The following is a 12,071-nucleotide window of genomic DNA, read 5'->3' as shown; positions in this document are numbered from 1 at the left end:
AACTGATGAAGATGACTGCTTCATTTGCATGTCAGTATTTCTCAGAGGCCTCCTTTCCTTCAGATCACACCAGAATTACCATGTCCATGCCTAAGCACCTCTCTTTAACGTGTCATATTATACTACATAAAATAGATCCTAATAGTAAGTAACTTCTGCAACTCATCAGTAACCATTCTCCAACAAATTATTTCTTACTTAGTTCTGGAATTATTTACATTATCTCACAGGTAATTATTTTCAGCTTGCTCTTATTGACTTGCCTAAGATATATCAGCATCTCGTAATCATTACAGAAGAATCTTGAAGAAATTCTTCAAATTTCTTGAAGAAATGCTTGAATTTGTTCTCAATTAGTACTCTGCATTACTGACTTCAGTTTGAAATCTGTGATTGATCCAGGATTCATCTTTTTATTTACAGCAGGAAATATGCTTTTGGAAGATTTTAATGTTTGACTTATAATCATCTCTCTTTTAACTACTGATTTCCTGTGTTTTTACTTTCTGTCTTGAGTCAATAAATACAGAGTTAAACTGATAATACTGGCCCTACTCTGAATGCCTATGAGGAAATGCTGTGTTTCACAACTACATTTTAAAATACATATTTAAACATGGTGCAACTAATGCATTATTTTGTCAGTTATTTTACAATGAAATGTCCATATTTATACAATAATGCAGCAGAATGCCAGAACACACAAATGTACATTGACAAAAAAAAAGTTGTTTCCACTCATAAGAACATCAGTGTAAGGTGTTAATCTGTCTGGGAATGGAGAAAGAACACTGTTACAGCCCAGAAAGACAGGAGTCATAGTTTGGGAAATGTTTAGAGGAAAAAGAAGACTAGGAAAGCCTGGAGGAATGCTGTAAAGAGAAAATCAAACAACCTCAGAAGCTATTATTTGTCATCACTGCTTTCCCTCTTACCAACTTACCATTGGGAAAGTGTGCCTGCTGGGTCCTTCCTTGCACCCTTAGGGATGTGAGATCAGACTCTACCAATGTGTATTCCCCTTGTCCTTTAAAAGTGAAGTTCAGACCATCAAATGTGAAGAAGTGGGGATCCCCAAAGGCAGATGCTGTTTTTTAAAAGCAAAAAGAGACATAAGAACAAGCAAAGACTGCAATCTATTACTCCTTTTCTTAGGCTCACATGAGGGGATAAAAAAAAAAAAAAAAAAGAGCCATTGCGGTGATCCAGGTATTTAAACAAAGGAATAAACACAAGCCTGATCCATGTAAATGTGACTCGAGCAGTGCTGTAACATACCTTGAACAGCACTGTAGGAACAGCAGTTGTCATTCCAGTTACTCGTCTTCATCAGCCAACACTTAGAACTGCAGTTTAAAATACTTTCATGTGGAACAATGTTTACCTGGTGTACCCCCTACCACAATCCTCACTCTCAAGTTAGAAACCTAATTCCCACATAATGTAGAGGAGGACTTACACACAAATACAGGACTATTCCAGATGCAGCTCACCAGGGAAGGAAGCTTTCATATGTAGCTGAGAGTGACAATAGGAGAAATGGAATGGGTCTCATCTGGCCAGAACAGAGAGAAATGACTGTGATCCTCAGCCCCAAAGCCTCTACAGCATTCAGCAGATATCCTTGGTTTTGCCTACCACAATAGTAAAGAGGTTGGAAGGTCCCTATCACCCAGAGCAAAAAATGATAAAGTTGTTCCTTCCTGTCTGAGGTATGAATCTCTGTGTAAGGACACCCATATGACAGGTAGGTCCTTAACTGCTTGGTTGGTGAGTATTTTGTTATCAGTGCTTCTATCAGTCTGGACCCTGAGTCCCTGACTGAGCTACCTCATAGGCAGGTGTACCTGTCTCCATCTCCAACACAGCCATGCCTGTGCCTGGCCATGAACCCTGTTGATCTGGACCCAGACTGCAGAGTGACTTTCTGGCTTGTCCTCAGATATGTCTTATTACTATAGACTTGCCCAACAATCTCTGGACTGGGTATTGGACCCTCTGGCAGAGATTTCTCAGCTTAACTTTGGACCTGTCCTGACACCACAAGCTTCTTTGGAGATCTGTATTCTCAGCTGATGTCTGCTGCCTTCCTTGTGTCCACCCTGCTCACCTTGCATGGGTACAGCTGGACTGGACCCCAGGCTGGCAAGGACCCTGCCCTGCCAGCTTTGTTATCACGCTTGGCTCACAGCTCCATATTCCTTAAGGACAAGCCGTCCTTTGTTGCTTCCAGACGGGAAAATTTCATGGGGGACTATCAGAAGAGACTTTCACTATCCACTATTGCTAGTCTTGGGAGAAATTCATGTTTTATCACATCATGTCTTAGCTACTTCCTTCAGTGCCCTCTGCAATTTTCTCCTCTTTGCTTGAAGCAGACCACAGAGTCCTTGCTCTTTCCTTCTTTAAGAGGACACAATCCTACCAGATACCACAGCACACCAGCAACATAGAAGAAAGCAAGACATGTGGCAGCAATATAGCCATGGCAAGACTCAAAGAATACTTCCTAAAAGCAATGGGGAGGAAAAATAGACACACTAATAAATGCTAGACCTTTCCATGTTTGATATGAGTAGCATTTTTCAGCATTACAGTTTTTTCTAGCTACTGCTAAGCTGTCATTAACCATCCCTAACTTATTTTTGAGGAAGAGCCCGCTGATGATAGGAAGCCATAGACATTGACTACAAAACCTCAGCTATTTAAGTTCCAGGGGTTAACGAGATACTCAACCTGAACATTTTGCAGGACAGCTAAAAAACACAGATTTTGCCACTGACAGATCATTTGAAACCTTCCATGGAAATTTTCTACAGGATATTGTGCCCTCCGCATTCTTAACTGATACAAAACACATACACAAACATTCTAAAAGACAAAACTGTATAAAAAATCTATAATCCATAATGGAATTCTAAAGGTCTTACCAGCTCGAGGCGGGTGATATGTCCTGCAGTCACTGGAGGGACGGTTTTTCATATAGAAATGACAATTATCAGACCACAGACAGCAATAGTAGAAGCTGATGACATCATAAAGCCAATGGGAAAAGCCAGGTATCCGGGGAGGCTTCATGAAAGGTGGTGAACCCCAGTCATGGCCTCGATCAGGTGTGCTGCCACCTGTGGAGTCTTGTGTGAGGATTTGGGCCCCTGTGGAGTCATAGCAACACTGCTGGCCTGCTGCATACACAGGACTGGTTGAGAAATTGAGAGAGAAAAAAGTCATCATTCAGCTCTGCAAAGTCTATTTGTGCATACAGTTTACCTATTGTCTTTTTATGGATGTGGCTAAATGTTTTTGTTACTAAGCTCTATGTGACATCCAGAAATGATACGTCAGTAATTTTTCTTTTTTCCTTCCCAGCTCTTATAAAATAGACCAGATCAGGGATTATGAGGGCGGGAATTTTAACCAAGGCAGAAAGTTCTGTAGGAACTTTCAGCCATACAAGCACAGTACTGTTTACAATTGTTCTGATAGAACAAGTGCAAAGAATAACTTGTTGAACTAACATAGACCCATATAAAAAAGGCTTAATTAAGTCTAATTAATTTTTTTGGCAGCAGTGCTTGTTTAGGTATCCTGATATCCAGCACAGTGTAATTAATTGCTTAGTAAATCTAAGGCCATAACTTAATCTCAGCAATGAAGACTAATAAGGGGGAAACAGTGATTGTTATGAACCTGAGAGCTGAGAGTCCAAACACCTCTGTGACTTCTGTGACACTGCTATCTCTGAGACAGAATAAATCATTTAAAAAAAATGCAATTTCAATTTTTTTTCTTTACCTGGCTTGAATGGCTCTTACACAATGCACAGCACCAGGGTGATAAGTACACACGCTCCCTTTTTCAATGTCACAGCCATAATCTGTCTGAAAAAGAACAATGTTCTGCTTAATGGAGCTTTCATTTTGTCCTTTCTATTTTTAGGTCCTCTCCCAACCCTTTATTTCTCAGTTATATGTAAAGGCTAAACAAACTGGTTGCAGCTGTGTGCTGAGTATCACAGAATTATACGAAAAACAGTGAATTTAGTACTGAAGTGATTGGATCAACATGTTAGTCTAACTTCAGCATTTTGCAGTCTATTACAACAGACCTTGAAAAACAGATGGAGCCAAATGGAGGACCCAACTATAATTCTGACAAACACAGAATATGCCACAGTGATTATCTTATGTCTTACTCTTTTAGACAGTGGCAGTGCAGTGTATCTATTCTTTTTTTTTTCATGTGCTTTTTTGTGTATGATCTAAAATACATATCATGTTTGGAGTTTAATAACCAGGAAATTATAGCAACTAAAAATACCTAACATATGTATTTTAATATGCATAAGCACACTGCCATCATTGGTATTGTATACAGGTGAGAAAGTTACCCTATTTGGTCTTCAGCACAGTACTGTAGGTCTGAAAGCATAAATTAAACGGCAACTGATTTCTTGGCTTTTATCAGTCCTTTGTTAACAGTCAAATTGAGAAGGAGGAAGGAAGGAGACAGGAAATAATGGTTTATAGCTGTGGACTTTAGCTCCAAAATGTAAGATGGAAAGATTTACAGCAAGTTATGATATACTAAGTAGAAACATAGCTGCTTCTTCCAGAATGGGATATATTACCTACAGACACAGACTGCCATCTTGTAGGACCTTGAAGAAGTCATCTGTGCTCCCAGCTCTACCTGGTTCACTGTCCTCTCTGAGCGTTTTCCATCTACCACTGGAAGCATTGTCTTAATACCATTTAAAGGTGTTTTTTGTTGACTATCCAACAGGGATTTTTGTTATTTAGACTGCCTGAATAAACTGTATCTGCCTCTGCTATTTGTCATGCTACTTGTGCAAATTTAAGTATAATTTAATTTCCTTGTAATGACACTTAAAGAGGGAACAGAGCTATGGGGAAGAGTATGTCAGTCCCTAAACTTCTACTTGGAACTATAATAGGCCAGAGTGATGGATTAATAACTTACATGGAACCTTCCAGTGTCAGCTCTTGCCTGTGACAAGGTGCAAGGACAATCTATAATTTCTTCCAAAAAATTTGGAAGCTTCTCCTCTTTCCTGTCCCATTCTACACATTTTGCAGTTGCCCATGTAATTGGGTCATTTCTGAAGTCTTCCCCAAGGTGCCAAGCCAATGCATGCGCCGAGCTCCAGACTGATGGAATGTTGCTGTAGAAAAAAAGAGCCAAAAAATTAGATTTGATAGATGAACAAGCACTGTTTTGTCAGCCATGCTGTCTTAATGACTAACTAGAATTATGTATAATTGTACAACTTGTAAGGGGTTTTTGTTTTGTTTTGATTTTCATTGTGAAGGTCACTGTTTTCTTTTTCCTGCAAAAATTTACAGTAAATCAAAATTTTCCTCATTTAAAGTGTGACATGACAGCATGCAGCAAGTATGTTATAATCAGAAATACATTTTAGCATTTGTGATTCTGGCTTACATGAAACTTTTTTAGATACAGATAGTCTCTTCATGCCTCTTCACATCATATTTCCTTTTGGCCAGAACAAAGAAAATCTGGATTCTCTATCACAACCTAATTCTGTTCCTCAGAACTAACAGGCCCAATAGCAACAAATAGGGAAAGAAACATTCAGAATCCTCGAAATGTTCCAAGGCTACTCTGCTATCCACTCATGAAACTATACATGAAAAGAATAGTTTCCAAAATTGTAATAATAAACTCTCTAGAAAAAGTAACCCTTGTGTAGTTAGCAGCTTCTAAATGGCGAAGTAATTTCTGATGTATTAGTAATATGGTCTAACACCGAAACCCATGAACTTCATGCATTTACAGGGGCCACACTATCTATATCAAGAACCGTAGACATGTGGAAGAATTATGAAGGAGCATCTGCCCAAGCTCAGGATATGTATGAAGCACTTGCAGAGATCTATCACCAAATATCATATGGAAATAGTTAATGAAATAAAAGGAAGTGGACTTAACATTTGTAGGAATGCAAAGGTTTATATACAAAAATATATATATAAATAAATGTAGAGAAGAACCTGTGGCTGCTGTGGGAAATTTTTTTTAATAATAAAAAATCTGCAATTAAGGCCTCCTTTACAGTTGTAACAAAAATCAGCATGTCCTAGTTCACTGAGTGTATTGATTTTGGCCAGGAGACCATTTTCTTCATAGTTGCCTGAACAGTGCCGTGTTTTAGACTTGTGACAAAACAGTGTTGGTAAAACACTGATGTTTTAGCTATAGCTGAGCAGTGCTTGCACGACATCAAGGCCTTATCTTTCTTGTTCTTCCCCTAGAGGAGTAGGATAGGGGTTAGCAAGAGGCTTGGAAGGAACATGGCCAGGACAGCTTAACCCAACTGACCAGAGATTCTGTGTTACAGAATGTCATGCTCTGCAATAAAACTTGGGGTGTGGAGGTGGAGGGGGTTGGAGGCAGGGGAGGATGAAGGGCTGTCACAAAGCAGGAGTTGCTGGGAGACTGACTGGGCATTGCTCTTGTGAGCTTGTGAGGTTGATTGCCTTTGCGTTACTTTTTATTTTTCCATCTTTAATAATTAAACTGTCTCTGTCTCAACCCAAGTTTTTCTCACTTATGCCTGTTTGATTCTCTCCTCATCCTTCTAGGAGGGAAGAAGTGAGTGACTGGGGGATTATGCGTGAGCTGGATTCAACCCACCACACTGAAAACAAGAAAAGTACATTAAACTAGGTAATCAAGCAGCAATCTCAGAGGACTAAAATGTGTACGTGAAATCAATGTGGTACAAAAGAATGGGAAAATGGTTTGTAAAGTTCTACCTAGCATCAGTGACAAGTAATGAATAAGTCCAACATGCAGTCTAAGTCTTTGCTATCAGATTTGTGGAGATAATTTAATTTGACTGTATTTGAAGGAGTGATCATGAGGTCATTAAAAAATATAACAACAATCAGTAGAATATAGGAAGCTAATAGTTCAAGTAGTGCATAGAAAGCAAATAATTTCTGTTAGCAAAAATAAATATGAAATAAACTGGCATTAAATAAAATCAAAACTGACCAAAGCTAAATAAAATAAATAGAATTGCAACAAGGCAACAATAAGCCTCACATAAATTACTCCTATTAGAAAGAAGAAGATAAAGAAAACATACCTAAAATGAGCAATGAACTTTGGTATCTCCTATGAGATATCTTCAATAGTATGTTGGTTATTAATTTTTATGTTTTGATGATTAATGTATGTAATTGAATAATCATATGTTTATCTTCAGATGAGGTCTATGCCTAAAAAGTAAGCGGCATAATCTTTGAAGAGGATACACTATTTTTATTTTTTTTTCTCATGAGAAACAGAGCCGGAATCCTGGTTTTAAAAGCCAAAGGAGGCTGCAGTTTAATTATCAAAAGCAATAAAGTACCTATGGTAAATGAATGCTATGATGTACTTGCCTCTGCCCATCAGAATAGGTGCTGGGTGTAATTCTCAAAATTCCAAAGTCCCAAGTACTGTAATTTCCTTTAGCAGGTACAGGAATGAAAGAAAATGTCCCACTATTAGGGGTTTCTCTTGCCAAAGTATAAAGATATTCCCACTTGGCAAACCAGTTTTCCGAGTAACTGTCACCTGCCACATAAAGGAAAAAAGTATTTTTGGATGCCGTAAAAGAATAGTTAGCTACATGATTGAAATTAGATGCTTTCACCCATATGTAAATTAAGAGAAAAGCTGTCATTACTGGCATGAGTTATCTATACTTGCAGATCACTTCCTGAATCTTCAAAGAAAGTGACAGCATGATGCACAGAGCTCTGCACAGAAGCTGACAACTGACAACTGCTTGTGCATAGATACGAAAAGTATCACTTTACCTGTTTCTTGGTAACCCCAGACTTCTATGTTGATATGGGTTGCTGTAAGTGCCTGGTGTGTCCAGGTGAGAGTTAAGTTTCCATCAATGTTGGAGGTGCCATAGTATTGCCATTTTGTCTCATTTACCAATGTGCATTTTTCTTCATCTGGAACTTTGCTGTGATGTACTGGTTTACAGAACACACACACGAAAAGTCAAAATTAACGACAAGAAAAAGGACAAAATTAATGAAATTTTTGTTCCACATAGCAATGAAAAGGTGCCACTGTAGTATCTCAGATTTAGCAGCATTTATTCTGTGCATGTTTTCTAACATGATGAATGACACAAAAAGAGTAAATTGAAGGTGAGAGAATACAACCCCTACTAACGTGTGACATAGTCCTCAGATTACAACATGAGGGTGTAATTCTTTTCTAACAGAAATACCTACTAAAAGGAAACTGTTTTGGTCAGCCTCACTTTTGTGCAGGACCTTTTCTGACTTAATGCTGCTGATGCTGAATAGCAGCAGAACTCACTCACTGTAAAGTTCATCTCTCAAAATAGGAATCACCATGACAGGAGCAAGAATGACTTTTCTGATGTCAAACATTAATGAAGAAGAGAAGTGATCAAAAGGGAAAGGCTCATGTAATCTTGCATTTGTGGAGCAAGAATATAGATAGAAGAGTGTTATCATAGATTTTAGTAACCTGATAACCAAGTTCCAGAGTACGGAAATGTCTTCCCATCATCTGTAGAAACTTCAAAGGGGATGAAACCAGTTTCATACAGCAGTGGGGAGATACAGTGGGCTTTTCCATCCTTATCAACAAAGCCACTGGTTTCGATTTTCTTCTTGAACCTGTTGATATTTAAAACATTTCTCAGAGCCCCTGCTGAGAAAAGAATTCTGAATGTCTCAGTTATGTTTCGTTATGCGACTTTGTGTCATGTGCTGATCATTCCAAGTCCCTTGGCTATTTTGCTTGTAGCAGTGAATATAAACTGGAAAAGCTCATGTGTACTTTGTGCTTATTACAGCAGTGGGGATTCTGCTGTGCACTGCACAAATGCAGAGCAAACTGCTAGCCTTAGATTTACTATTTAATTATGGGTGGGACATGATAAATTAGTAACAAACAACAAAGGGATAGCAGGAAGACAAAGGCGGTGTTATAAGATTAACAGGATTACAGGGTTGTATTTTACAGAACAAATACCCAAGTTAAAGGTTTTCCTGACGAAGAACTGAAAACCTTTTCAAGTGCTGCTATGCAGATTGGAAGAACTAAAATCTGACTCAGAACATTCTGTGGGAAGAATGCCAGGACATTAGGGCTGGTAAAATTCAGTGTGCCACACATGTGGCATGTGTGATGTGTACCTAAGGCTTACATGCTTAGGATCAAGGGTTTGTCTTACAGGAAAAAGATAAAGTGCCCTGTATACATTCTGTTCTTGTTGCTTGAGTCTTGTTAGGGTTTAATAAATTAATATTTCTGTTTCTCAAAATGGAATGTTAAAAAAATACTAGCATCAAAGAGCTCTGAAAGGAAGTCTTTTTAAAAAAGTCACTGTTGTGACATGTTCAGAGAAGGACTAACAGAGTAATGATTGTATCTCACAATAATCTGACCTACAGGAAATGATCCTGTGTAGAAATACAGACAACATGTATCTTTGAGGGTGACCGGTAAAAGAACCTTTGCATGTTTCATAATTTTGACAACTCTAGAAGGTAAGTTTTTCACTCTTGCATAGACAAGTCTTGTTTTGTGGTAATTACCTATTGTCAAAAAGTGAGATTAGAAAGGGTAACCTCCCTTTGGTAGAGGAATATAAAATCATGGCCCACCTGCACGTTATCATAGAGGTATTAAAAGCTGTATTTTCAACCAAAATGTCTTTGCCTCCCATCAGAGATCCTGAGTATGGAGAAATCTGAAGACAAAATTCATTATAATCAGGACAGCAAATCCCCAAGGACTGGCACGTCACCTGGCAAGAACAGGTACCAAGAAGCTCTCCACATTGTTGTGAGCAAGAGTCTTGAGCACCTTATTAAAGAACAAGACAAGGAAGAAAAACAAACAAACAAACAAATAAACAACAACAACAACAAAAAAAAAACATAGGAATGTCATTGAGCTCCTCTAGATGTTCTCTGAAACAACATCTAAACATCTAAAGAACTACTGTAAATGAAACAGTCTGTTTATGTCAGATGAACATTATTTTAGAATGTATTTAGATGATGGCAGTAATCACCTGTGCATTATGTGATTACCTTTCATTTTGATTAGATACACCTATAATACACTTAAATACATTTATTTACCTCCCAGACCATACATAATTCACCAACCCCATGGGTATTTTTATAACTAGTAGAAAGATAAATCTCCAGAGCAGCCTCCCAGATACTGTCATTAATCATACTTATTTCTATAAACAGTTCCTGAGCAAACCAGAAAGGGGTCCTATTGTTGTCAACCCTACACAGGGATCAACGAGAACAGAAGGCTAGTGCTCTTGGATGAATGAAAAGCTAACATTAGAGACAAAGTGTGTTCCAACATGAAATTATGAAAAGCTTCTGAAATGTCATCCTTTTGTGCATTTTAAATGAGTCTAACCTTAACAATGTAGATGTTAAAATGACTAGGTAGGTGGACAGATGACTATGCCCTCTAATGAGGTCTATGTGAACAGACCACAAGTAACTACTGGACATGACATGAAAAACTGATGAACACAAGAAATAAAGCAATGAGAAGTTGACAGAAGTTACAGTAACATTGTCAGAAACAGATTTCAGAGACTGTCCAGCAGGAGTTGAGCAAGGTGGACAAACTGCACAGATAATTGGGAGCATTGTGGACCTTTCAAGAGTGGAATCTTGCAAAATCCAGACTGCTTGGATTACTATATCAGTAATACAGGCTGAGATGACCTAGGTAATCTAGGACTGTGTTAGTCTGTGTGGTTGTCTGTGTTAATGTGGTGAATGTAGTATGTGTATCTGCCTCTTTGGAAAAGGGGAGTTATCCTGGGTAGTGGTTGGACCAACAAACAGGTCACACCTGATGGAGCTGAAGTGCTGTTGCTTCCATTTTCAGAGAGGACAGTTTCTGTCAAAAGGAGGAGAAAATGCCAAATATTTTTTGTTTGTGTTTGAGGGGGTGAAGGCAGGGGAACGTCAGGGAAGGCTGTTTGTCAGTAAAGGGGAGAAAGCAAGAAAATTAAAAGGCAATAAAACCTTCCCCCAACTTCCCCTCCTTCCCATCTCCCTCTCTGCCAGCCTGCCTCCTTCATGCTAGCATAATATGTGAGTATAGGTCAGAGAACAGGAATAGTAGTCAGAAATAAAGGTCTTTCTTCTTTCTCTATTAGAACACCTACCTGTCATAGAAGTAGAAATGTTTGTTCAACAAAGGGAACCAGAAATTTCACATATATCTTTAAAAATAGTTAGTGTTCTCCAGATAGTCTGTTTACTTACAAAAATGATCCACTATCCTACTGGAAGTAACAGAGGAAGGGGAAAATTACATGGTACTGATAAGTGCGAGCTTGTGTGCCCTTGCTTTAGTTTGTACAAATGGTATCAGTAATTTATAACTGAGTATATATCTGAAGTTCGGAAGTCAAAAAAGTTTGTAGTTTAAAGCAGAAAAAAATTTGAAAGCCACTCACCTGTATTCCAAAGGGCACTGAGGGAGAAGAGAATGAAGAAAGAAACACCTACACCAACAAATTTCATATTTTGTCCAGATGATTCAGGACAGCTGTTTGTGATAGCCTTTGTGCCCGTCAGGGAAAAGCCTTTTATAGAAACACGTGTCCAGAAATGATAAAGAGTCTCACTGTTCAAAGGTTTGTTGTAAATTACTGAAGCAGAACAAACTGAAGAAAATGCTCCATTTCAGAGGTCATCTCTCATTCAGGAAATGATGAATGGAGTGCAGGAGGTAGTCAAATGAACTCCTACATGTTATTTTAATAGTAACTTTTTTTTTTTTTTTTTTTTAAGTGAAAGGAAATGCATTTTCTTACAAGCACTTATGCTCCAAAGTTCGGGACCATGGAGTCTGTGACATGAGGTGTTATGTTTTAATTTTACTAAAGAAACTGAAAATGGCTATCTGTAAGAAAAACCATAAAGAATAGATGCTGACAGTACAGTTTTGCTCAGGAGATAACGAGACATTGAGAAAGCATGTTTACTGCA

At 38.3% G+C, this 12,071-nt stretch overlaps 1 protein-coding gene across 1 annotated transcript in view; it reads right to left on the bottom strand.

Annotated features, from left to right (window-relative positions):
• Positions 1 to 11,718, bottom strand: part of KREMEN1 (kringle containing transmembrane protein 1) — a 62,369-nt gene extending 50,651 nt beyond the window's left edge. The window contains exons 1-9 of the mRNA XM_082774394.1: positions 11,537 to 11,718; positions 9,696 to 9,897; positions 8,551 to 8,702; positions 7,854 to 8,021; positions 7,434 to 7,608; positions 4,984 to 5,185; positions 3,796 to 3,881; positions 2,931 to 3,199; positions 944 to 1,087 (exon numbers count right to left, since the gene is read on the bottom strand). Coding sequence (XP_082630520.1) covers positions 944 to 1,087; positions 2,931 to 3,199; positions 3,796 to 3,881; positions 4,984 to 5,185; positions 7,434 to 7,608; positions 7,854 to 8,021; positions 8,551 to 8,702; positions 9,696 to 9,897; positions 11,537 to 11,603 — 1,465 coding nt within the window. The 5' untranslated portion in view covers positions 11,604 to 11,718. The remainder of the gene's footprint in view (positions 1 to 943; positions 1,088 to 2,930; positions 3,200 to 3,795; positions 3,882 to 4,983; positions 5,186 to 7,433; positions 7,609 to 7,853; positions 8,022 to 8,550; positions 8,703 to 9,695; positions 9,898 to 11,536) is intronic.
• Between the last annotated feature and the right edge of the window lie 353 nt (positions 11,719 to 12,071).

Source organism: Aythya marila (assembly GCF_965140915.1).
Source record: "Aythya marila genome assembly, chromosome: 17".
Lineage (NCBI taxonomy): Eukaryota > Metazoa > Chordata > Aves > Anseriformes > Anatidae > Aythya > Aythya marila.
This window is presented reverse-complemented; position numbering and strand designations above follow the sequence as displayed.